At 41.3% G+C, this 27,749-nt stretch overlaps 1 protein-coding gene across 4 annotated transcripts; it reads left to right on the forward strand.

The window, feature by feature from the left end:
• Positions 1-538: 538 nt before the first annotated feature.
• On the forward strand, positions 539-26,551 carry col21a1 (collagen, type XXI, alpha 1). 4 transcript variants are annotated; one of them, XM_069658466.1, is made up of 29 exons: positions 621-701; positions 5,889-6,016; positions 6,216-6,776; positions 7,162-7,327; positions 7,411-7,639; positions 8,699-8,872; positions 10,371-10,448; positions 12,094-12,177; positions 13,237-13,299; positions 13,720-13,773; positions 13,864-13,917; positions 14,013-14,066; positions 18,367-18,420; positions 18,513-18,566; positions 18,645-18,698; positions 19,043-19,096; positions 20,493-20,537; positions 20,632-20,685; positions 20,789-20,842; positions 21,825-21,878; positions 22,033-22,104; positions 22,410-22,445; positions 23,198-23,242; positions 23,954-23,986; positions 24,077-24,223; positions 24,864-24,918; positions 25,004-25,195; positions 25,276-25,353; positions 25,458-26,551. In XM_069658466.1, exons 2-29 carry the CDS (start codon positions 5,920-5,922, stop codon positions 25,643-25,645), a joined length of 2,883 nt encoding a protein of 960 aa, XP_069514567.1. In that variant the 5' UTR covers positions 621-701; positions 5,889-5,919; the 3' UTR covers positions 25,646-26,551. The 4 variants fall into 4 exon arrangements, with proteins under 4 accessions (XP_069514569.1, XP_069514567.1, XP_069514568.1 ...); XM_069658467.1 differs by having other exon boundaries at positions 8,702-8,872; XM_069658468.1 differs by lacking the exon at positions 5,889-6,016 and having other exon boundaries at positions 539-701.
• The last annotated feature ends 1,198 nt before the right edge of the window (positions 26,552-27,749 follow it).

Consider the following 27,749-nt stretch of genomic DNA (forward strand, 5'->3'; position numbering starts at 1 on the left):
GATCTGTCTGCTGTACAGATAGCTCATTCAGCTCTGCCTTTCTAATGACTTCCAGCTGTTCATGCAGAAAATTCTCTGCAGTAGCTTTTCACACCTTGTTCACTGCTCACTTGTAGAACATAATCTGCTGTCCAATTGGGTGATGAAGTGAGACTCAGAGAGGAGCCATGTAATGCTTCGCAGAGCACTCCGGGTCCTTCAGAAGGCTCCATGAGCAGTACAGTGTATGTATCTCTGTATAGTAAAATCTTTTTGGCTGATTCTGAGCTTGTTTTGCATCCAGAAAACTTCATGTTCTCTGGTTATGCCCCTAGCAACCCTCACGCGATCCAAACCCTCGACACTTGGAAGGAGGCTGTGCTCGTTACTATTATTTTCCTTCTGGGCTGTCAGAGATGGGCTGTCTGCTTCACTATTTCATGCTCTCCTTATCTGCTTCTCTTTCCACCCATGGTAATTGAGGGTGGCTGTAGGCCAGTAAAAGTCCGGAGTGAGGGGTTGGGGGGTGGAGAGGAAGAAGGACAGAAGCAGAGGAGACAGAGAGAGAGCTGCTGGAAAGGGCAGGCTTTCATTCAGCAGAGAAACATGTGCACCTCTCCCCAAATTCACTTCATGTAAACCCCGGGCTGTGAACAGTATTGATCCCTGGCACTCAATGAGAGGACTAACGGGAATCCACACAAGGGCTTGGACGCTTACCGGTAACTTTTTGTTCACTTTGTGTCATTTCTCTGCGGCAGCTTATTGCATTTCTAAATTCTAGCAGTTCTGTTTAGCAGGTAAAAGTTTTCAGTGTGTTTTTATGCAAGAAAAAGCAACTGTCATATTTCCTTATGAAATAGAAAGCTTCATTTAAAGTATTCAAATCTACAGAGCTTGATTTCGATCATGAAACGAAACCTCTCGAGCTTACGTAATGCAATTTATTTATTTTTCTGTGTGCCTAGATGTGCTAACATTGCTTTAGCATTGAGTCAACATTGACTTCAGCGTCTAGTCTGCTCTGCTGCAGTAACATATTGAAGACATTAAGCTCAGTTATCAGTCCCTTGTTTGCGCTGCTGTCATGCAAAGAATGAATGGAATCATCTCTCGATATTTCCTGGCCATTTTCGCTTCTCGTAAAAAGGATTCTTCTTTCATATTTTTTAAATCTGTGCAGCAACCTGCACAGTGCACCGCAGTGTTGCATGTATTTTACTCATATGGTTTCTGCAGGTTTAAGAACTGCTTGTGTATGAAAAACGATGATGTGTAAGGCGAGAGTAGGAAACATCCAAAAGCATCTGAAAGAGGAAATGTTGGCTGAAAGCGATAAGACCCTCATGAGCTAATGTTTCACAAGACATTATTTAACTGTTTGGATTAGTCGAATAGATTTCTATGGAGAACGACTGATAGGGCTTGGCTTCCCCTTGAAGAATTTGGCAGCACTAAATACTCTATATCTTGGCAACTGGTCACGCTGCACAGCAGTTGTTGTTTCTGGAATGGAACAACTTCCCTCTGCCATATTTAGAGCAGATAACTCGAACTTCACCCTAAAGTGGAGTAAAAGCCAGCAGATGCATTACATAAAAGTTAAGAAACAAGGATATTTTTCTTTAAAAAAATGCATTTTAATTTCTTCTGGATGAAACGTGTCATACCTGAGGGGGAGTTTAACTTGTAATAGCACAGAACCTGAGGTCTCGTATGTGGTTAAAATCTGTTTAATGCCTCAGTGTCGCCCACCCTGAACGAGTGAAATGTTATCTGTTGAAATGTGAGAGATCATTTGTTCAGCGGCTTCCTGGACAGCATCTCCAGCTGGAACAAACCGAATCTCGCATAAAACTTCTTAAGTTATGCAACAAACATCTCTCCCAAGAGAGGAATAATTCCACGTGGAAGTTTTATTTAATCCTAGAACGTCCTCACACTTCATATTGGAGTCTGTTGCTAACCTGTGACACAAGTGCACCTGTTATTTCTGCTACGTTATGCACGCATTCCAACTTTACGCATTTCAGCAAAGCACGTGTAATGTTGCATTTTTATTCCTGGCAGAGGGTTGCTTCCCTTCATCATGACTACATGTGTTTGGTCACAGTCCACAGTCGGAATTTCACTGTCTGATGGTGTAAATGAATGCCATGTGGCTCGAGCAGAGGTGTAGAAACACTCGGTTTGGGGAAAGTCAATCGAGGGGAAAGTCATCCTGGCCGGACCCTGCCAGTGAGGGGGTTTTCCAACGGCCTCCTCCAGCTCTCTAGTGGGGAAAAATTCTGAAGAAAACGGCTTGCACAACTTACGCCTCGTTCAAACGTGTTACTTCAAGATTGAGTTAACATGGTGGAAAAATGCAGTCATGTTAAAGAGTGTGACCGCTCTTCAGCTGTGCAGGAATAAACCCGTTTGGGAGGCCAAGGGTGATATCCTCGCCACTGTTTCGTTGACCACACGTGTCGCTATCAGAAACGGCTAAGAATAAAGTGAATGGTCAGTTCCTTCCTCCCAAATTCCTTCCACAAGTCCTGCTTTTAACATTGTATGCAGCATATCTGGTCTTCATTTGAGACTGCTTCCTTTTAGGATGTCAGCAGTTTCTTTCACGTGTTGGAAACTACTGTAAAAGATCATTTGAGCAGCCACGTAGAAAAACATATGATGAAATGTCTGCTGTGCTCGCATGCAACTCTCCAGTCTGTTATCACAAAAATACACCGTTTCATCGTTTCACCTGGTACTTGGTGCCCCATTTCATCTTCCATGAGCATGACCATAACAATCATTACACTCCATCGTACAGTAATGCTACATGTTTTTTGCATATAAGTGTTCAAATGTTACTGAGATAAAATTGCATAACACAGAGTAAATAACACGTATGTAACATGCTACTGTTTTGTGTGTGACACTGATTGAGGTGAAAGGGCAAACTGCATTTTGTCATGTGTTGTACTTGCCTTGACGTTGCTTCATTATAATCTGACGGGGAATTTAATAGACACCGATCTGATATGTTCACATGACTTAAGATGGCCCTCTTGTGGTTAAAGAGTGGACAGCTGAGCGTTTTAGATGCTAACGTCGGCATCATTGGTCGGTATAATTTTTACCATATTCACCATCTGAGTTTTGCGCCTTATATTAACATTTGATCTAACTCAGCGGGTGAGGATGATGTCTTTACTTTTGCAGGTATTTGCCAGCAAAACACAACTTGAAATCTTACCTGATGATTGTACTAGAATGGGATTGATATTTGGCAACCCACCCATATTCTTGGAGACATTTTTGACACAAATTTGTCACAACTTCACGAAGCTGTTTTAAAAGCAGAGCACCATAGTCACTCACCTGGTAGAGTGTGCGCCCCATGCCGAGTCCTGGTTCGATTCCAAACACATCCGTTTGCTTCATATCATCCCAGCTCTCTTTTAAGCACATCCTGTCTACATTTGGGTTTCCTATCAAATGAAGAGATTGAGAGATGTGTTATTTGTGTGTGAGAACTGGTTGTGAGAATAGATAGGTCAGGTATAATATCTTGATATTTTACATCGCGAGTCGATTTACATCGATTTAATCTGCCAGTCACATAACAAAGATGTTATATTGGGACATCCGGTTCTAAACTTCAGTATCTCTGTAGGAGAAAAATTTCAACAGTCAGCACTCAGCCATGCAGAGGGGATGTTGTTGTGCAGGTGTAGAGTGGGGAGCCTAAGGGCTGGGCTCAGCAACATCTTTATGGAGTGACTCAATCAGTCAGATAAAAAGATGGTTGTAGGGCAAAACATCAGCATGATGGAGGCTGTTTAAGCACAGCTGACACCGTGAAGGAATTAACCAGATATAAAAGGAGAGATGAAGGGAGCTGAAAAGTGTGAAAGCAAATCAAAGATTTAAAGATTAAATACCATTAAAGATTTAATCGTATCTTTAAAGTTTCTTAACATTTTTCTGTATGTCGAGACCTGCGAATGTTTTGAGGTGCAAATGACCCTCACTCAAAGAACGACAAACCTGGAGACATCACTACTGTAAGTGCTCTAGCAGCATGTGACAGTAAGTGGTTAAAATTACTTCATCTGCTGGTGGGAAGAATGGCATTAGAATTGGCTTTCCCCATGAGAGAGGAAAGGCGTGGGACTGAAACCCTTCTGGGCAGGCCTGTTGTGTTCGGGCCAAGGGCGGCAAGAGATTGGCAAATGGCAGCAGATTTGAGGAAACAGCTGATAATCCCACAGGAAACCCTGCACACTGGTTTAATGGCGCTGTGGTCAGAGGTTCAGTGAATTATTTATTTAGCACAGCTGACAGTGCCATGTTAGGATTTGGTTGATGAGGCCTGAGGGGAAAATGCTAAGGTGTACTAAGGCGGTGGAAGCTGTTCAGAAGGATTGGAGCGACAGAGTGTGCCACATGCAGGACTGATGCAGATTTAGGAATAAAACTTAGTGGTGCAAGTAAGTGAATTAGACATTTGCAGCAGTTTCTGTGGCAGCAGCGGGTGATAGGAAGTGACTTAGCAAAGGCACGCATTTGATTTGCACGTGATGCCCTAGTGACATTCAACCATGTCATATGAGTGGGTGGCTATTAAGTACAGCTGCTTCTTGGATCTCAACAAAACATGGTGCTCACTAAGGCTTCCTTGTACGATACTTTTATGTCATATAACCTGTCCTGGACACTTACACACCACTGTTCCATTACACCAAATGTGTTGCTGATGCCTGCACTGAAAAAGGTCCTAGTTTTGGTTTTTCGGCCCTTAACTGAACTGATTTGGTTTGCTCTTATCAACCTTGTTTCCAGTCGAGCAGGGAGAACAAGCTCAGACAAAACAGATAGCAGCTAGCTGGAGAATGTAGGGCTGCAATTCAGCAGCTTAAGAGCCAAATATTATTCTCAGGAGTTGAAGGAGACCAAAAAATGAGCTTAAAAAGAGTGAACATTTGACTGGCATTGCCAGGCTGCTAGTCAAGTGATTAAAAATGGACACCAATGTTGTCTACCAGATGAGTAAACAAGCAACTTTCTGACAACATATGCAGAATACATGTAGAAAACACAAGACATGCATACTTAACATACAGTGAGCAGTGAGCACTCAGTAATTAAGCCCGACAACAAGAATCTAATTGTCATTTGTCTTTGCTGTTGCTGCCTCCAAGTGGTCTCATGTTACATAAGACATTCTCTTTCGGACCTGTTGATTAAACATCATTGGTAAGAACTTTCTCAGATTATTTGTTTTGCATATTCATCTATTTTTGTGACACTGTGAAGCTTTCCACTTCCTATTTCTTTACTTCTATGTTATATCGATACCACAATGCATTAATAGTCTTGTCTGTTCTGTGCTTGACTTGGGCCTTGGACCTAAGCACAATGCATTCAGTATTTTATGCACCAAGTCAGCTTGTATGAGCACAATCCTCTGCACTATTTCCTCTCCTGTAGTTGGCCAGGCTTCTTGAAACACACAGCTGAGTTGATAAAAATGTAAATCCAGACATTCATGCTGCTCATCAAACGTTTTTTGTGCATAATGATTCATATGGAGATACGACAAATGCATCAACCTCAAAAAGACAAAAAATTCAAAGTAGATGAAATAAATTAATTATTTCATCAATCATTTCATAAGTGATTCATTGAAGTGTGAATTCATGCATGGATTTCCTGCTGTCTTGCTTGAGTCATACCAATTCATGTTTCAAGGTTGTAACATATTGAGAGTAAATGGGCCAGACTAAACTGCAGCCAGACAACAAAAGTCTGAGACTTTAACTTTTGTCAAGGCAAGAACGACCACAACCACAAATGTCACAAATGCTTGCATTGTCTTTTTCTTTTTCCTGCAAAACAAAGCATGTGTTTCCCTTTCCCCGTAGGTGCACATTTGGAACTTGGTACTTCTGCATAATGGGTTACAAAGCGCCATCCATGCATTGTGTCTTAAGATGCCTGTGCTTCATGCTTCTCCATGTGTTTAGTGCGGCTCAAGATGAAGACTTAAGAAGTAAGAGTTCTTCTGTCTTCATTTTTCTCACACTTGTTTCGCTTTATGTCCACACATTTAAACTTTAAAATGCATACAACTGGCTAAGGTGATTGTGAGTACTGTACATGCATTTCATATAAAGTATTCCACCAAACTAGATATGATGTATTGAACCATTCCTTAACACTACTAATTGTTTATTTCCTGTCTGCCTCAGGTTGTAGGACCGCACCCTGTGATTTGGTCTTTATTCTAGACGGCTCATGGAGCGTCGAAGATGTCAGTTTTGAAATAGTAAAGCGATGGCTTGTCAACATAACAACAAGCTTCAACATTGGACAGAAGTTCACCCAGGTTGGAGTCGTCCAGTACAGCGACGACCCAGTTCTAGAGATACCTCTTGGGAAGTACTCCTCTAACAGAGACCTCATAAAAGCCATGGAGTCCATTGAGTACATGGGGGGAAACACAAGGACAGGTACAGCCATCAAGTTTGCCACAGACAAACTGTTTGGCCTTTCTGAGCGCGGACCTTCTGGGGTTTCCAGAATTGCTGTCGTCCTCACAGATGGGAAATCCCAAGATGAGGTTTTGAAAGCAGCAGAGGAAGCAAGGAAAAAAGGAGTGATTCTGTTTGCAATTGGTGTTGGGACAGAAACAGAAGCCGCTGAGTTGAGGGACATTGCAAACAAACCTTTTTCAACTTACGTCTTCTCTGTTGAGGACTACAAAGCTATTTCCAGGATCATACAGGTCATACGACAAAAGCTGTGTGAAGGTAAGCAACTGCTGATCGATGTCAGGAGCTCAAATATTCTTTTAAGACAGAGTCAGAGGTGTCGTTTCACCTCAAGACCCCTTTCACACGAGTAATGTCAGAATACTGTCGGAACATTACCCACAGGAGTTGCATGTGAGAATGCAAATTTCCCAATCAGTTGCTCCAGACATTGAACAGACTTTAACCAACGTGTGAACAGAGCAGGTTATTGTCTGGACCATCAAAAGGAAGCCTTTGTGAAAGGGCAACTCTGGACAATGTCCGGATCTGTAGTCCGGACATTGTCCAGAGTTCATTGGAGAAAAAGGCTTCATTATTCACAATTATTCAATTTGTCCCCATGTGTGTCTGTTTTTTAATTTCATCCGTTTGTCTTTTGCAGAGACTGTTTGTCCAGCAAGGATTCCTATAGATTCCCGCGACGAGAAGGGCTTCGATATTCTTTTACATTTAAATTTGGCTAAAAAAGCAAAGAAGACAAAAGGAGCATTTTATGGCTCCAGGGCATATGAAGTGACATCTCGTCTCGACTTGAGTGAAGCTACACGGTAATCTTTCTGCATGTATTTATTCTTCACCACCACCTGCACCTTGAAGTTCAGTTGACTGACTCTTGAACTTGGTTCCTCAGGAACCTTTTTCCTGATGGGCTGCCTCCATCATACGTGTTCGTGGCCACAATGAGGTATAAAGGATCAGTGGCAATAGAGGAGTGGGACGTGTGGAGAATACAGACGCGTGATGGGAAACCTCAGATGGCGGTGACTCTGAACGGCCTGGATCGCACCGTCATGTTCACAACAACCAGCAAATCACCAAGTGGAATTCAGACGGTTAAATTTTCCCAACAGACGGCTCGGGTGAAGTAACACTGAATTATTTCTTTGAAATTGATGAAATGAGATCTTTCTTAAAGGGGCCGTGTCTTTTAAATGGATATTCTCATGTTTTCATGGGCTTCAAAAAGGTCCCCTTTAAGACTCTGCCCGCAAAAACTTAGTATAATGTCTACCGTTGATACTGTGTTGCATTATGGGTATGATAGGAAGCAGCATTTTGGAACTGTACCCATACTAGAGACTAAAAGTTGGGATATCTTGACTAATTCTTGACTAATGAGATTCCCCAATATTGACTAAAATACATTGCTAAATCACTGGAGTACTTAACAGTCTGATTGATGCCTTTATGCCATAAATGGTCAATATGTATGCTTGAAACTTGTAACTGTAACAGATAGCACTCTCATACTGTATAATAATGGCAACAAATGTTCATTTAAGCAGAGCAGCTTCCCAAATTAGGCTTCAAAAGTTGCCTGTTTGTGTATCCTTCTGTTCCTCGCTCGTACAATGTAACTCTGGTAGAAACTATTTTAAGTCCAAACATCTCAGAGGTGAAAGCATTTCCTTTCAACAGCTTGTAATACTTAACCAATCAACCCTAATCCTTGTGTTGTCACATCAGTGCAGCTTGTATAAACCTGTAGTGCCTCAGACGTCTTTTACAAAAGTAGAAGCCACAGTGCGTCTGTGCAGAAGAAGCCAATACTGTTGAACTGAACTCCTTTAGACGAACAAAGACTCATGGACTCTTGAACTTGATGCATTCAGTGTTACAATGAAAATATAAAATGCCTTGCTTTTCCTGAGCTACTGGAAGGTTTCCCTTTAAAATACCAGAATAGTTCATGCTTCATAAATGGGAGTAATTCTTATTGTTCAGGTTTTAATACAGCAAAGCGCCCAAATCAGTTACTGACTTCTTCCTGCTTCCTGCTCTATTAACAATTACATTACTGTACACACTTCCTCCAGAGCTCCGGGTGAGAGTGTGTGCTTTTAATGTCTTTATCAGCACACTGACTGAGAAATTATTGTTTTTAATGACCGTTTCCTGTCTCTTTGCTTTGACAAAAGAAGCTGTTTGATGAGCAATGGCACCAGATGCGTCTGCTTGTAACTGAGGAGGATGTGACTCTTTATGTTGATGACCTGGAAATCGAGACCCTTTCCTTGGAGCCCCCTGTTGGCATCTTCATCAATGGAAAAACCCAAGTTGGAAAATATGTCAGGAAGGAAACAACAGTGCCAGTAAGTTTATTAAGGACAACAACCCTATTTTCTTTAAATACACATTGTTTGGTTCCCAGGGAAGTCATCCAGCAGTGTGGCAGCTTGACTAGAAAGAGGTTTGTTTAATGAGTTGAGCAAACTCGAAGCTGATATGATTTAAACAGGATCACACAGCGCTGAAGTTTATTGCTGCCTCCTCAGAGGCATGCTCACCCCTGTGGGTTAATAAATCCTTGGCAACATGAACCTTTTTCCAAAAGATCTTATTAATCTTTGCTTTATTTGTCTCAATTGGCACATTTTGGGCCAAAGTTTGTTCTCAATCACAATTGTGCTGTGCTGTAATTTGCTCTGCAGTAGTTTTATGGTGTGCCGTCTCTTTAACATTGATAAAAACCATTTATAACATTTGAATGTCATGAGAACGATATGGAAAAAGGTAACAGCATTCTGCACAATACATCCTTTTGTTCTAATTGTAAATATGATGTAACAGCTATTATTATTCTTAAATAATAGCACTATTTAAAGTAGCTCAGGCACATATGTTAGCAGTTAGGCTAGTTTGGCAACGTTGCATTTGTGGCCTTACTGTCAGAATGGTCAGTGAAAAAAAATAAGTGAAAAAAGAATAAAGATCAAAGAATTCAGCCATTTTCTAAAAAAAATGCTCGGAACTCGGAATTCTCGGAACAACTGGCTGTGTTTAATGTTACAGTAAGAAATATATGTTTGAATCACTGACAGGATTCATACCATGGGACATAATATGATGCAGTAAATCCTTTGTTTGAACATGATTCACTCAAGACTTTCACATCTACTTTGCCAGCCAGTATGTTTACACATCATTATAGCTGAACATGAACCACAGCCTGGCAGTGCATGTTGTTATGTGCACTAAGCCACTGTTATAAGGTTCATATAGTTTGAAGCCATTTAACAAAGAGTGAATGTACTCGTGCGAGCATCATTTGTGGATAAACACTGTTGTAATTGGACGCAGATTTATATAACGGGACACCAGAGTGGACCCCGATGCATGAAACAAAAGGCCGGTCCAGACATACTTCTCATGTTAAAACTCTGCTGCTATCATTAAGTAATGTAAACTTTGTTGCTCCATCGCACTAATGTGTTCAAGAGGCTGAATATAACATAAATCATATGTGAGGATCTCGTTCTGCTCACATGGTAACCGGAGTGAAGTCGTCTATGGGACTTTCTGGAGCCATTTTAACACCAACATCAACAAAATAGCAAATAATGGAAGAATAGAGTATCGTGGATGCACAACACTTCCAACACCGAGGGAGGTCTGGCAACATAGATGCTCAATGACCTTTAGCTGTAATACAATAGCAATTTCAGTTCATTAGTGGCAAAGCACTGATAAAACTGAACTTAATGCTGCACAATTACCCCCCTAGTACACCGTGTTTGTTTTTGTTTGAAACCTCCAGCAGTGAGTTTTGTGTTTTTAACAAAATCTCCCCCTTTTTTTTATTGTCTTTAGTTTGAAATTCAGAAACTTCGTATTTACTGTGACCCTGAGCAGAACAATCGAGAGACGGCGTGTGAAATACCTGGAGTCGTAAGTACAACAGTCTGAACTTGTTTTTCAGTCCAAAAACAACAGAGATAACTTCTTCTCACCTACTTTTCACCTTGTCAAACCACATCTGTTTCTGCTTAGAAACACGCCGCACAATTTCATCGTCGGTTAACTCCACACCTTTTACTGGATGGCATCAAATGTGTTTGCTTGCTAGATCACTTCAGTCCATTGTGGTGTTGCGTAGTCAAAGTGTTCACGCAGCATATTCAAAGTCACATCTGTTTGTGCATAAAATAATTTGCTGGAGAAGGACCCAGACTTTTTGCGCTCAGTACATTTTTTATTGTCTTCTGGCTCCAGCAGCAGTGGCACATTGTTGTGTTGGCTCTGAAATTGTGACAACCAGAAGCCAGAGTGCAATTTTTTGTGAGGCTTTTGGATACGAATGGCAAACAGACAAGATTACAAACCTTAAATCTCACATGCCTGCTCTTCTCTCTCTGTGCTTTTAGACGGTCTATTTGGATGGTAGATGGTATTTTTGATAAGACGATCAGATATAAAGTTAACAGCATTTATTAAGAAAAAATGTATGAGTGTGTTTTCAGCCTTCAATATTAAACTTCTGTAACATTGACAAACATTTTTATGATTTTGAGATAAATAGAAATGGTAAATACACTTACTGCTATAGCGCTTTTCTAGTCTTCTGACCACTCAAACGCTTTTACACTACATGTCACATTCACACACTGATGGCAAAGGCTTCTATGTAAAGTGCCAATCTCTAATCAGGAACTAACTACATTCTTACAGCAGTTTGGCGTTCAGTGTCTTTCCCAAGGACACTTCGACATGTAGACTGTAGCAGTCAGGGATTCGAACCGCCAACCTTCCACTTGGGAGATGACCAACTCTACCACCGGCCACAGCCACCACAGGATTAATTATAAGGAAATAGAGAAAAATATCCATGGTGACATCTTAAATTGCTTGTTTTGTCCAAAACACAGTCAACTAAAGTCAAAGATATTTAGTTTACAGCAGAGCAGCAGATATCAGGATTAAAAAGTCGGAACAGGACTGTGGCTTTTCTTAAAGTCGAGCTGAAGCGGCATTCCGAGAGTATCTAGCTTCCGTATCGTGACGTATTTCCGAGTGAAACAGGACGTGCAGGCGGGACATATCATTAGAGGGATTTGATTTGATTGTTGAGAAGTGGGCGTAGACAGACGTTCTCCACAGCGCAGTAGCTCGCTAACTGACCGAGCGTTCTTGGTGCTCTGCGGCTAAATGTTGCAGATTGATTGGTTGAAAATGTTTGGTGCTAACTTACGTAAGCACGCGGGATATTTAGTTTTACCGGAAGAAAAAATTATCGGATTTTGATATAAGAATACAAAGAAATGCATTTTCTGTATTTTTTTGGGGGGCTATATTGTCAAATAGATGCACAATATTACCGAGGATGTGATCTAAAAGGAATAAAATGACATTTTTCATTTCACCTGGACTTTAAGAATGTATGCAAAAACATTTTTTTATTTTTGCTGCAAATATTCTGTATAAAGAGCGCAAGAGTTGATGAATGGACTAATCTTTGCAGCTCTAATAGGTATAATTTGTTTTTACACTCAAACTCCTGGTCTTGTCCATTAGAGCCTATGTGTGTTTATTACAGTGCTCCAACAGTCCTGATTACGCTGAACCAACTCAAGAGCCGTGTGTTTGTCCTCCTGGAGCCCCCGGACTGCCAGGAATAAAGGTCAGTTGTTTTTAAAAGTTTAAAAGACTGTGTTATTTTGTTGTTTAATGAACATATTGCACCATAAACCATATTAGCAGCAAAATAAGGCTGCAGAAATAAAATGTACAAACCCACACATTATGCTGTGAGATATCAGAGAAGAGAAGGAGCTTGTCTTTGTCCAGCTCACCGGGGTTTGTTAATTATTTACTCTTCAAAAGTTTCGTGTAAACTCAGGAGTGACACACAGAGTTCTGCCCAGAGAAATAACAAACTGTTTTTCTTACCACTCAGGAAGAGGAGATATGTGTGGTTGCACTTTACAAATTTTCAGTTTCAAATCCAAACTCGAGTCATTACAGCTAATAAACATGTTCGCCTCTTGCCAAAAAGAGAGTGCTGTGTGGGCTGCTCAGCACTTTTAAATACACAGTTACCTACTGAAAATTTGCTGTTTCAGGAATTATGGTCTCACCAAATAGCCACTTTCCTCCAGCAAGGCTAATTGCGGCTTGCTGTTATGACTCAGTTCTGGTTGGTCTTGTAAGATCCTGTTGTACTGTACTGTTTGCTTAAAGCAAACCAGACCACTGCCTATGTAAACACTGGTCAGGATGGAAAATAACCAAATTACTGGGAAAAAACTACATTTCCGTTCTTGTTGACCAAAGGGAATCATCCAAATAATAGCAGCCCCGCTCATAAAAGCCTTTTCACAAGGACCTCAGTGAGATATCACCTTAGCAACAAGGCCATTTGTTCATAAAACCTACATGGGCTCAGGCATGTTTGTGTTTATAAGATCACCGCTATGCTTTAACTACATTTACTAATAGATCCAAAATGCTGGGACCATTGCTGGCTTGCAGATGTTCCCTATAACCCCACATAGAGAATGGTACATCGTACCAGCATGCTCAGCATGGTTTACAGAGAAATATGATCAACAGTCTACGCCTGAGAAGGAATATTGTTACCAGAGATGTTTTTAAACGGATTATTTAATGCAGCTTTCAGGGTTGCGGGAAGATTTGTTTTAGTTACACAGATTAAATCTCCCCATTCCTCTTTCTTTAGGGAGACCAAGGAAACCCTGGCAAACCTGGTCAGCCTGGACCTGCTGGTGCTGATGGTAAGCCTGTGAGTACTACATAGTTCAATATACAAACATACAGAACATAACCTCCAGCTATACCACAACAACATCTGAGAAAATGCCAAAGCCAGTTGGGTTAATGTATCCGTTTCAGTCATGACAGTCTCTGCTTGTTAATGCTTTGCGGTCAGGACTGCGTAAGAATGCTGAAACACAGTGGTAAATATATTTATCGACTTATTTTCCAATGGGTAAATACAAAACATGTCTGGTTGAACCACTGGTGGCAGGAGAGTGGTGATTTTGTGATGAAAAGCATCCAAAAGTGAACCACATGTTGAACAGAATGATCAAAACCTCTGAGAAAGAATCCACCCTGCAGCCTAGAATCAATTAGAGGACATGCAAACAGATGAATGGGTCCAAGTGTTTAAATGTTTTTCTCATGTCGTCTTTCATTTAAGGGTATTCCTGGCATTAGAGGAAGTCCAGGGCTGCCGGGTTCACCAGGAGTAGAGGTAAAGAAGAATCCACTATTTAAGCTTTAACGGTAAATTCACCGTGGAGAACGAGGACTTATATTTCTTTTCCTTTTTTGATTCTCTCAGGGGAAACGTGGGCCAGATGGGCACAAAGGCGAGCAAGGGAGGCCTGGTGTTTCGGTAGGAAGGTCAAAAAACACTTTATGGCGCAACAGGTTTCATGAGGAAGCTGCAGCACTCATGTGACATTCTGTAATACATGTCTGTCATTCCAGGGGGAGAGGGGGGTGCCGGGAATACCAGGATCGTCTGGAAAACCAGGAGAGAAGGTGATGATGTTTCTGCATTTCTGCTTAATAATGTTGACTTGGTTTACATCAAAAATTCAATCGAAGCAAAGTGAGCTAAATTGCTGAATGCACTGATTGACCCAAGAACCATTTCTATAGAACAACACGTGGTCGTTATAAAGAACAGACACATTGAATTGTCGAGGTAAATCTTCTTTCATGAGATCAAACGTGGGATTAACAGGAAATCCCTGCTACACGCATTAACTCTGAACCGTCTGAACATTGTTGCATCAATCACGCCAGAAGCCATATGTTATAAATATATAAAGCCAGATCCCTAAGAGAATGAGAAATATAACTTTAACAGTATACAGCGGGACACTAGCACCGTGTAAGGAGAGCACAAGGGCCATCAGGGACTTTTGAAATCTGTTCATGTTTCCTGACTTTTGTTCTGCCCTTTCCTTCGGAAGCTCAAACCGTTGGACCTTGATATTTCCAAGGAAGGCAGACGTGCATCTTGTTTCCATTCATGTTTTCCATCACTTGCATCTCGGTCTCGCTCCCAAACCTCCCAATTACAGTAAGATCTAAGGTAGAGATGCAAGGATAACATGTTAAGACGGGTAAATCAATGTCAGGGGCAACATGCATTATTGCTTCTCTGTGAGATCTGGGGATACATAAGGAGAGCGCTCATCAGAGTCAGAGACGACTGCATGTCTCATCAATAAAACCTTGTAATTCAGTACAAACCAACCACAACAAGAAAGCTTTAAACTATTAAGAATTACAAATGGATTAGAAGATAAATAATAATTGAATCATCTTCCATGAGATGAAACGTGACAGCTCAACATCTTTCACATTGAAGGCCAAGGTTAGAATATCTGAGGCTTAGATGACATCAAACCACCTTCAAAGTAATACCATGTTAAGAAATCGATAAGCTATCTAAACGCAGACTAAACAGCCGGTCCCAGTGTTCAGTCACACAGGCTCTCATGCAACTGAGCGATGTGTAACAAGGCATAAGCACATGAGCCACATGGGGAAAGCACCTGCGCTACAGCTGCTACGAGCAATCCAAATCAAAGGGGAGCTAATTGATCCAATGATCCATACAAAGAGGAGACGGTTAGTGCTCACTGAGTACCAGAGAGGTCTAAACCACTGTGAACTCCATAAACAGATTCTGCATGTGAGCACAGAATCTGTAGGCTGGGGACACAACTGTTGGTGTTTGAAGCTTTCTGTCTCCCGTTTGTGGTCTGAGTAGTATCGTCCACTAGCATTTCATGCACTGGCTGCATGCATGAAAACAGTCCGTGTGGAACTGCCCTAATGCAATCCCAAACCTTTTTGTAATCTCTATAAACAGAGATCTGCATAAGAGTGCAGCTAACAATCCGGCTGAAGATGTTGTCTCTTAACTCCAACTATTTACCCTTTCAAGTGACTAGTTGGACTGTCAACAGGCTCTTGTGCACGGAAAAAGAGGTCTTGGAAATCCTTGCTGCTTAACTGAATAACCGCTGGCGATACTGGAGAAAATGGCTCTATGGAAGCTATGGTCGTGAGATAAAAGCCAATGGGTTCCGAGATTGAAACCAGGGCCACAGCAGACCCGACCAGAAGCCTCACAGTCCTGCAGCTTTATCCAGAATTATCCTAAAAGCTCTGCTCGCTTTGATGTTCATCTGAACAACATTTTGCCCGAGGTTTACTTCAAGTACATTGAGGTCATGCATCCTCTCTAGATTGCATCACCTCTGCCATCCTACCTTGTAATCAGTGTGACCACAGGGGGCCCCAACCAGAAGAATTCAAGCAGTTGATGTCATTTTGAAAACAGTCTCAGCTGTCAGCAGACACATGTCTGCACCTGGAGCGAATCCTCCTGTACCCTCTGTCCCACTGTAAGAGGTACACCTTCAGCTTATACAGGATGTATAAAAAGTTTAACAGGACTGTCTTCTAAACTATCAACACAACGGGGGATGCACTGCTAACCATTAGTGTGATTTACTTTTTTCATGAACGCCTCACCCTTTTTTTATTGTTCTTCCAAAGTGCTCTTTTAAAACCCAACATCAAATTAGTGTAATGGTCCGAAGCATCACAAATGATGAGATGAGTGTCTAGAACAGGTACGCAAGTAGTGATTTTCCATCACTTCCAACATGGCAAAGCAGGAAAGCTGCCAAATATGTCAGTGAGAAAGTTCAGACGAGCACAAGTCAAACAAATTCTCCTAATGGGTAAAATAAAAAATATTATGGGTAAAACTTAACTTTAAATGTAATATTTACTGTAATCTAATGATTTGTATGAGAAAGTTGTTCATGCTAATATTAAGCAGGTACTCTATACAATAACGTTAGCATGCTAATGTTTGCTAATTAAAGTTTGACTAAACTAGATAAAACAGAGGATGGTGTGAATGACATTAGTTTGCAGGTATTTAGTCACCAAAAAATGTGTCCTAGTTCCAGATCATATGCAATCCATCCCATAGTTGTTGAAATATTTAACTGAAACCCAAGAAAATCAACCTGGAGTTGGTGCTAATGTCAGTAGTCAAGAGTTCCCTTAAGTTAGCAGATTTTTCCCTCTGACAATTAAATCCTACACAAAACGTCAAAGCCATTGATGTAAACATTGTTAGGATACGTTATCAGTCTGGAGTCTGACCAAGGATTGGATTTACCATTTGGCATTTGACATTATACAGTGTAAGTGAAAATGCTACATTTTTGGTCTAAGTTAGATCATTTCTATTATGTCTGGATCAAGAAGTGCTAACACTTTAGGGAAAGCTAGAGACCTCCCACGCACAGGACAATCTCTGAAGAACAGGAGGTCTTCAACCAGCAGGGAGCCACTTAAGCTTCTCGAACATTTAAAAGGGGAACCCTATTCTTGAAGAGTATTAACGTTCCTTTGGATACAAACTAATTTAAATGTACCTCTCCAAATTGTTCTCATATTATAAGACCACCCAAAGGTGTAGTCTCTTTTTCCTGGCATAGGATCTGGAGAATGGAAACATGCAGTGTCTGCTAAATTAAGTCAGAAGTACATAATTTAAGGAAAATAGAAAGACTGGCTGTTGGCCTCTTTGCCAAAAAAATGGCTGTTTGTGTAATCACAGTGTGCGATACTCATTTATCACCTTTAAGGGAACATTTTAATGCTAATTATGTTGTCATCCGGTCTGTGCTACTGATCCCTGTAGCTCATTAACACTGAAACTATATTGGCAGCTTTTATTGGACAAAAAACGGTCTTCCTAATGGGAAATCCACAGTGCGGCTTAGCGAGGGAGGATGCCTGTTAGTGAAAGCTCCTTATACCACCTGCGTACTGAAAGCAGGCTTTCCTGCACACCTGAGATGTGCAAACACAGCAGCCACTGCTTACATTACTTATGTGAACAGCTGACCGTGTTTTATGCTCACACAAACGGGTAAGCCCTAGCATTTCAACATAATCCAACAAAACAGTTAAACACTGATACCATCTTAAATGATTGTCTTTGCTGGCCCAGCTGCAGCACTCGCAGCCAGTCAGATGCGGGTCACAAACAAGCTACGGCAAAAGCTTGTTTGGTTTGGACTGGAACTTTGCCAACTAATAGCATGGTAGTGAAGCCCAAAGCCGGAGAGATGTTTGATCTGTGTTTTGATACCAACACCAACAAGTAGGACGAGCTCGTCGGCTGAGTGTTGAATTCAGCTCAGTCTTAAAGAAAGAAACTTCGACCAAAATGTCTTTAAATATCCAAATATGTTCACAAATAAAGCCATGATAAAAAAAATAAGTCCCTGAGCTAGTGATAAGTATGTCATTTGTCTAGTGTAGCATGTTTTTCAATGATGGGATGTAAAATCAGAGAAAATAATTGATCTAATGTTCTCTTGTTCCACATGCTGCTTTCTAATCCTGAAAGTATGACAGTGAAGTCATGCGTGATTTCCTCAACTTCTGGCAGCATTCAACCTTAGTCAACATCTAGTTCTAGGTCAACAAGTTACATTTTTAAAATGCCAGAATGACGCAGTGAAACATGCAAAGTTTCACTCCAAGAAGCTGCAACATTCATTGTCTATCCCAGAAACTCAAGCCCACTGCTGACTAATACCAAACACTCAATCCATGTTCGTGACCATGTTTTCTTTGTAACAGTTTCATGAAGTGATCTTGTCCCTTATGTATAACTTGTAAAAGCCAAAAATAATCGCTGGTGGAAAGTTTAATTAAGCCAGACCCTACAAGACCGTAGAAGGTTGGAACTATGTTTAGATTACAGCGTTTAAAATCTCTCTTTTCTCAGGGCTCAATGGGATCCCCGGGAATTGCAGGGTTACCGGGAAAAGCTGGCCAAGTGGTAAGGTTGCAGACAATGCTAACTGCTAAAAATGTCTTTGAACGTCACACAAGAAATATAACTAGTGTAACTGGATGGTGTGTTCTTTGCAGGGAGAAAAGGGAACTATGGGACCTGCCGGGCCCCCTGGTTATCCAGGAGAAGCTGTATGTTTAAAACAATTCAGAACCAAAATGGAGAATGCACCACTCGATCATGTGAAAGATCCTTCTCTCTGATTTCAGGGCCTGACTGGGAGGGATGGAAAGGACGGATTTCCAGGAATACCTGGTGAAAAGGTCTGTTTCTTTCTGACAGGACAGACGAGCATGTTACAAAGCTCATTCATGCTCGCAGATGATGTTGGCTAAGCATACATATTTATTCTTAACAGACGTTGCTGCTCCCCAAAGTTGTGTTGTTGATGTTTGGCATCCATGGAAATGCAGTCATACAGTGCTGGTGTTCCCCTTGTCTTTTTCCAAACCCATTTAAATCTCGAAACATCAGTTCTCCCTTTTAAGACGTAATAAATCACATGAAATGAAAGTCATGTGTGAGACAAGGATGTGTATGATGTGACATATTAATTGTTCACCACTAAGTCAACTTAATAATGTTTATTTTTCTTTAATGTATTAAGGGAGAAGCCGGGGCCAGTGGCATCCCTGGTACTGATGGGAGGGAAGGCCATCCTGTGAGTCGTAAACACAGACATTAATCATTGTATATGTTTTGCTCTGTATGTTGTTTGCGATGTTGTAATAGCCTACCCTTACTTTGTCTCCTAAAAATGTAGGATTTGATGCAAATTGAATGAATTAAATATGAGTTATTCTATCGATTTAAACTTTAGGAGAACTTTAGGTATGTGGTACTTTACATGGCCGCTTATACATGATTGACACATGAAATATTGAAGTAAGTAACTGAAGAGTAAAGTAGGCAAAACTGCACAAGAGCCGATATAACGGATCACCGAGCTTAGGGTTTTTTTACTCTACTAACACTGCTGTGTGTGAACATAGTGTCAGCAGCAGAGAGAGTCCCCCTGACAGGCAGTAAATTAGGGGTATTTCCCTTGTAGTTCATCCCAGGATAACCCTGTTATGTAACACGCAGTCTCAGGCTATAATCTAAGGCAGTGAAAGTAACTCATCGGGGGAATGCTGTGTTTCTCTGGCAAATCTGTTTAAGGAAGAAAGTGTTTCAACTGGGAAGCCACCCCACTGATCATGAATATTAGTGTGGTCCAAAAGTTTGTGATGGCTCTACAAAAGATGACTCAGTTGCTCCACAAGGCTGTAAGCCATGTTTCCCCAGCAGAACAAAAGAGTTAGCGATGTAACCAGGGAGACGGGGTTCATACTGTAGTCCTTCAAGTTAAAACAAGATGAAGACCGCACTTCAGTGTTGGCCCAGAGACGGGGATTTCTTTCCCCATAGGTTAAGTGTGAGTGTCTGGGTGGCTCCATCTATATTCCTGTCTCCCTGCCTGCCTGTCAGATCTGTTCACTATGCACATATGTTACTCAAACTTCAGTCTGAGGCAACAGCTCAGCATCTGCAAGCATTTATCACAGATGAAAATCTAAAACAAAAGACTTCCCAGGGTAGTTTCGCTGCGTGTGTTGAACCACATTAACTTTCAATGTATTAAATCATTCATCCATTAAGTTGTATCTTATTTATTTTTCCTTTGCACAATTTAAATAGGAACTATGTTGTGTACTATTGCATTTATCAGATACACAGTTCAGTTGCAGGATATACGAGTCATCTAAGGATCACAATGTTCACTATAGTGATGCAACCTTAGTGACGCCTAAACCCTGTTTCTCCACTTTCCCCTCCTTACAACTATCCAACCATAACTGTGGAAACATTCGGTAGAAATCTCACACGTACAGTTCAATCAGCTGCTTTCATTGAGCAACTGGCTGAAAGTTCCTGACGGAATGAAGCAATGTTTTCACTGTGAAAGGAAGAAATCTGGAAACATAACAGAATCATTGCACACATTGTCATGTCGTGTTTTCTCCTTAAATACATCGTGATCAGCGATAGTCTTACATGTGTCCTTGCTCCTACAGGGCATGCCTGGATCGCAAGGAATTGAAGGTCTGAGTGGACAAAAGGTGAGCTTCTGCCTATGAAACATCTTTAGAATGATTGTGTTAAATAACCTGAACAGTGGTTTTGCATATTTGACTGACATGATTATCATTTAAGGGGGAGGCCGGTTTGCCTGGACCAAGGGGCTTCACAGGCTCCACTGGACCACCTGTAAGTTCACAGCTGTTGGTCTATTTGTTTACAGGTTAAGTGCACATCAAAGTGTTGATATTGAATAGGAAGAGTAACAAAAATTGTGTTCTCTCTGCTTAAGGGTGAGATGGGTTTACCTGGTGCACCTGGTTTAAAAGGACAAATTGGACCCAAGGTAATCACCTGCGCCTGGCAGAAAATCCCCTTTAAGCCTCTTCAAACAGATGCAATGAAGCAAGCAGCAAGGATGACTGACTTTCAGCCTACCAGCAGTAATCAAAGGGATTTAATACAGTCTTTAAAATGGATTAACTGTGCACTAGATATAATGTGAGTTTATCCCGCTCTACATCCCCGGGGCTGTGAGCACACTCAAACTGTGACCCAGAAAAGTCAATAATGAAGATCAATCAACACGAGCTGGAATTAGCAGCCGACGTGCTGCAGGCCGAGCCATGTCAGGCACTCTGTAGCTAGGTTAAAGGCTGCTAATAAGCTAAGTGGATCAGTTTAGAGTGTTGTTATATGACATAACTTTCCCAAACACTATATCATCAGGCCTATGCATAATGCATTGCAGTGCACGGTGTCGTTCGTTAGGATAATGTCATTCATAGAGCCTCCCCACCCTAGATTAAAAAAGCTTAGAAAGCTGTTTGGCTCAGCAGCATTCAATGTTTAGTTCGGTCACTGTTTTTCTAAAATACAATTTAGCATGAGAAACGTTTTCTTGGCCACACCGACAGGGCTAAATTAAGCCATGATCAAACTCCAACTGCTTTCGTCAGTGGAATCTTAGTGGAAACGTAAGCAGTCTGGGCTTGTCTGGTCTGGACGCTCTGTCTCCTGATCGCTTTTCATTAGCTGATCTGCCTCGAACAGGCCAAAGTGTATTGGTCAATGGCACACGAGTGAAAACCAGTTTATGGACAGGCAGGCGATGCTTTGATTTTATGGCTGAGCTTCAGACTGCAATTACCGAGGCTTGTTCATCTGGAAACGAAAACTTACGACCAGACACAATTAAAAGTGGAGCTGCAGCAAACCAAAACGTCATGGAAGCATGCTGCAGTGCAGTCAGTGATATGATGATGTGGTTTGGATGTTATTTCATTGTATGTTTTCAGTAACTCAAGACTTTTTTTATCTTAATCCAGGGGAGTAAGGGTGAAGGTGGAAGTCCAGGTATACAAGGAACACCAGGGCCTGCGGTATGTTTCCATTTTAAGACATGTATGATTTCAAATACGGTCATAAACACAACATAAACAAAGGTTTTTATGATTTAAGTTTTGTGTCCTTTATCATTTAAATAAAGTCTGATCTTGTTTTTAATGATTGGTGTTTTATTGGATACTATAACAGGGGAGCGCAGGAGAACCAGGAGGAGCAGGTCAGCCGGGGCACCCAGGCATGCACGGCCTGAAGGGCAGCAAGGTATTTCTGCTGATGTGTCCTCCCCTTACTTCAGCAGAGACATTTTCACATGAAGGATTTTAGATCATGAACATTCATAATTTGCTCATAGTGAACCCAATCTGCTCAATTATAAAGTTTGTGTCAGTTGGTATTAAGTTATAAATGTTTTTTTCAGTAATTAGTGTGTGTTATTTTGGACATTTTTGCAAACATACTTAAGTAAAAGGATGTACTGTGGATATCAATACATTTTTTGTTAATAACTTGAAGTTTGTGTTTTCCATAATGTTCGACAAAGTTGTAACCCATGTCTGTTTCATTAGGGACAAAGAGGAAATCAAGGTGAAAGAGGAGACATGGTAAGATTCAAGCCAGAATCACACTTATTTAGTCACACAAGCAGATCACACTGTGATTGTGTCGGCCTCTATAATGCTAATATATAATAACATCTTGAACTGAGAGGTTGACAGCAGATCGTCAGCTTCAAACAAACGTGTGTAATTTCTCACCATGGTCCAAAAGAAGTCCCTACCATTGATGTAAATTAGTGTGGATCCAATCCAATCATTTTTGGTTGTATTGTATTGAACACTGTAGGTCAGTGAGTAGCGTGCATCTAATAGTGGAGGAACACACTGTCTTTACGTAATTCAACATAGTAATCAATATATTTCAAGAATCCATTGGAAATAAAGCCTCACTTATTCCAATACTTTTTACGGGTTTGGAAAACGACCAGGTGTCAGCCGTCATGTCTGCTGGACCTGCAACTGGAAATTTGCTTTTCTGACTTCTAACAAAGTTTTACGCTGAACTGAATCAATTTCATGTCATGAAAACAAAATCAGCTCTGGAGTGGAACAAAGAATCATAGCCACGTTTATGTAATCCAATCTAATGGGTGTTAATGTGTTGCATTTAAAACACATTAACGCCCGTAAACGACTATAAATGTGCATCAATCATGTTTTGAATGGATTTCAATCATGACATACGGTCTAGTGTTTTAACCTTCAGTGCTATCTACAGTATAAACAACCAGTGAAGACGGATGCTTGAAACAGCATCATTTGCATTTCTAACTTTTATCTGATGATTTCCTCACCAGGGATTGAAAGGTGAAAAAGGAGAGCATGGCCGGACAGGGGCACATGTGAGTTTGTGCTTTTTTTATGTAATATACTGTAAATTCATTACTTCCCTCACAAATGGTCCATGTGTATTTGGCTGTTGTAGCAGGATAGCCAAGAAACTGTAACTTATTTTTGAATGTGTATAGCGCCATCATGTGGCCATTTATTCCACCCAATAACTCCCAAGCTGTGAGGCTAAGCAACAAGAGGATTTTAGGACTTCTTGTTGAAACACATCTATTATATGAGCTATAACCACATTTATGTACTTTGATTTAATTATTATTTTTTCACCACTCCTCTAATTGTCACAATTTTTGGTACATAACATGGTACTCAAGTATGTATGTAAGTAAGTATGATCCATTAAGTATAACATCTTCAAAGTCAATTAAAAATTGGCCTTTTGGACAGGTTACAATCATTTCTGCATGTGTGCATGTAAAATGTAACCTTGTTTAGACCAGAGAGGGACAAATCAAAACAGTACTGCACATTTTTTTAGTCTTTAGCCCACAGGTGGTGCTACAGTGTGTGATTTGGTTCAAAATTCTATGTTTATTAAACAGCAATATTTTTAAAAAACCAGCAAGACTCTCTGGCAGTGCCTTTTCATGAATATATTGATTCTGATTTTCTCCCATTTTTAAGAATTATGCAGCCTTTTTAAAGTGATGTGCTCTCTGGGTGCTTTCTTAGTTTTAATGAGTTATCCTTACTTTCACTGACAGGGCTCCACTGGTCCAATGGGACTCAAAGGAGAGGTATGTTGAGCTGAATGCATTAATCACTGGCTCTGCATTCAACCTGAGTTGTTGTGTGTATTGCTAACACTGGGGTGGTATTTTTGCCAGAAAGGGACAGCAGGAGATCCGGGCCAGAGAGGTCAAGAAGGTCAAGTGGGACGGCCTGGACAGTCAGGTCACTCTGGCCCACCTGGGCCCCGAGGCCTGCAGGGGGACACTGGCGTACCTGGCCAGCCTGGACCTGAAGGGCGATCTGTATGTGTGCTCAACATTGTGCTCAAAAACTCACTGTTTATATTGTTTTTATTTTATTCCTAACATTGACATTATGATGGAGTAGAAAATCATTGACAATTAAGCAATGTCACATGAGAGGGAGTGATGTGCTGAATATCATCACGGCCGTGATTCGGTCGTAGGCACGAGGCCGCAGGCCGCAGATAATCACAGACGTGATGATATGCAGGACAAGTCACAATCAACAACACATGATTTTTTGTTCCACCAACTGAACCACAGCTTAACTGAAACTGGACTTTTGTTGCCAAGCAACCCAAACACTCTCCTTCCCTCTGTGTCTACAGGTTACCACAGATCAGCTGTTTTTTATCGTGTATACATTTACCCGCATGTTTTAATTTATCATCAACCAGTGAAATAAGAGTCTGCTGTGTGATTTAGAGGTACCAGCCTGATCAATGTAGACATACACGGTCTGCTGTAGTGTTAATGAACAGTATTCAGAACAGCTGACTGAGGCGGAGTGATACACAGTGAAAAGTCCCAGTGATGTTGTACTCTATATCGCCACTCATGGAATGCCTCTTGTCCAATCAGATTACTTGGTCGGAGCTAACTGTTGTATAATCTTCATGATCCATCATTTGTTTTCCAGGCAAGTCAGATGTCGGACAGTCACATCCGAGCTATCTGCAGAGAGATTCTTCAGTGTGAGTATCACTTCAGACGGACTGATGACAAGTTTCTGTGTTTTTTCACCACACATCTGAGATCTTTCCATTTCATTCATCCTAGCCGAGCTGCCTCTATTGTTGCTGAGCAACCAGCAGGGTAGCTGTACAAGATGTCAAAGCCGGCCTGGATCTCCTGGTCCTCCAGGTGCAACTGGGCCCCAGGGACTCAGGGGTCTTCCTGGACTTAGTGGCTTTAGGGGACAGCCGGGCCACCCTGGTCGGCCAGGGCGTCCTGGTATGGATGGACTGAAAGGTAAAACAGCTGTAAAAGTAAACAGTCTGTCATTAAAGCTGTTTTGTTGGAGGCTTTAGCAGGTGCACTTGTGTTTGTAGGAGAACCAGGTTTCAAGGGGGACATGGGGAGTCCTGGACGAACCACCATCGGAGACCAAGGACAACAGGGGCCTCCAGGTAAGCAATGTGGTTAATTATTCAGTTCGTAAATCATCCAATCTAATGTGGAATGGTGTTCAAAAGAACGTATCATGGCTTAGTTCTTTTATTCATCTCCACAGGTCCGATGGGTCCTCAGGGGTACGGTAAGCCCGGCCTTCCAGGTAAACCCGGGAGCCCTGGTCTAAACGGAGCGGAGGGCAAAGGTGGTAATCCTGGCATCCCCGGTCAGCCTGGGGTGTGTGATCCATCCATGTGCTATGGTAGCATGATGAGGCGGGATCCTTACAGCAAAGGGCCAAACTATTGACGTCATGCAGCGTCACAACAGGCACCAGTCTGGAGCTGACGTGGAACAAACAGACATTCTCAGGAAGATCTCATCATTACAGTTTCACTCTGATGTGGAAACCAAGCAGACCTCCACTCACACCTTGTATGTGATCTCAAACAGAACTAGATCCAATCACATTTTCATTGCTGGTATTTTGTATTATTATTCATCTGTCTCTGAATCTGCTTTGTGGTTTAAATGGTGTTTAGAGAATTTATTATTGGCTCTGTTTAATGCCTCTCGTCTGAGCACCTTTAAATCATGGACTGTGTGTACGTCTGGATCTTTCTCTGGCCAGTCTGGCTGGTACATTTTCACACATCGCTCCCTGATTTTGTAGCATGTCGCTCTCTTTATTTTCCCTGCACATTGGGTGCTATATGATCTGTCGAAAACACAACTTCAATATAATATAAAAGTTCCATTACCTGTGAATTCTACCACCATAGATTACGTTTTGAATCGGCACATTTCAGCATCAGACTGTAAATTTGGGTACGAGCTGCTGTATGCCCGTGCTCCTGAAGCATTCACTTTGAATGTTAAGCACTTAACTCTTTATAAAAAGCTCTTATTTTGTATCACCCAAGATAAATGAATACATCCCTTCACCACATTAACCATTCATTGTCATGACACTTCTTTCTAATAAGGAACTAAGTTTCACCATCTATGAACATGCTGACATTAAAGGTTTAAACTGTTATGTCGTTCATGTTCCCGAGGCTTACCCTTCATTACTGTAGCAGGTATTTTATTGTTATTTATAAAAGAGTCATGACTGTGTATTTCAGCAGTGACGTGTTTTAAACACCTTTTGTAATTTTATTTTTGTGTTAAAAGGACTTTTTTATGAATCTTTTTTTTTACTAGAATAAAAATATCTTAATGATTTGTGAACTTTGTGGGTTCTTTGCTTTAAGTTTCAGATTTATTTCTGGACTTGCTCACATCCTCAATCTCATCGTCCTTGTGACCTTTTGGGTGTGGTGTGCGCTGTGAAGGTTTCCACTTTCACTGCATCATCTCAAAGGATGAAGTGTGACGGCCATGGAACAAAAAAAAAAAGACCATCAGCTGGGGATGAGGACACAGCACTTGGAAACTTGGAGACGAGTTCAGCTCAAGCCAGAAATCCTCTGAAGGCGGTGTGTGTGTGTGTGTGTGTGTGTGTGTGTGTCGTAACATGTCTGTGCACTAGATGGCGCTATGTGGTAACATCCCAGCTCAAGATGCTTCCTTTTACATTTTTGGACAGCAGCCTCTGACTATTTATGTTTTTAATTACCCCAGCATACTTACTTCAATATGTCGTTTACTTAATGCTCCTCTGAGAGGGGGGCTTTTTGTATTAAGGCTGTTTGCTTTGTATTAACTTTAAAGACATACTATGAGGATGGGAATCATTGTAGACTTTGGAGAGCTGCAGTGGTTCTGTGGTTCTTAATACTGAATTTGTGGTTTGTCTTTATCAGCCTTTGTGGTACTTTTATCTCCTCCCTGGTCTGTTCATACGGGGATTGTGGTTGTACTGTAGTATCCTTTAAGCTGCAGCACATTACAAGTGGACCACTTTTTTTGCTGGCATTTAATTTAATAAAGTATTTTTCAAACGTATCACATACAAAACAGGCTCCTTGTTGTTGGTGCAGAATGCAGCTGGAGCCCTCTCCCATAAACACGCGGACTTCAATAAGTTGAGGTGATTAAAAGGCTCTGTCATTATTCTTTCACTCGTTAAGACGGCCTCTCGGATTTCAAGTGTCTCCTTTTACACTCCCGAGCCGCCACATTCATCATGGGAGCGGGCTGAAGTTTTATTGCGGCCGCTAGAGGTGGATGCAAAAACAGACGTTGAGTGTGGGATGGACTCAGAGGGCAACTTTAGCCCCAAGTCTCTCTCAAGGGGTGAAAAAAAGAAAACTGCGAGCCGGGGCATGAGGGGAGAGCTCCTCTCTGTTGATTTTTGACTCAGTTTAACACATTTCATCCACTGGAAAGTCAGGGTTATACCTCGGCTTTATGGGCGTACCTCCGGGTTTTTGCATCACAGAGGAGTAAGGTGAGCAACAGGGTCACA

The sequence above is a fragment of the Semicossyphus pulcher genome, unplaced genomic scaffold (assembly GCF_022749685.1).
Source record: "Semicossyphus pulcher isolate SPU_LCO1_2020_fin unplaced genomic scaffold, fSemPul1.0.p SCAF_12, whole genome shotgun sequence".
Taxonomy (NCBI): domain Eukaryota; kingdom Metazoa; phylum Chordata; class Actinopteri; order Labriformes; family Labridae; genus Semicossyphus; species Semicossyphus pulcher.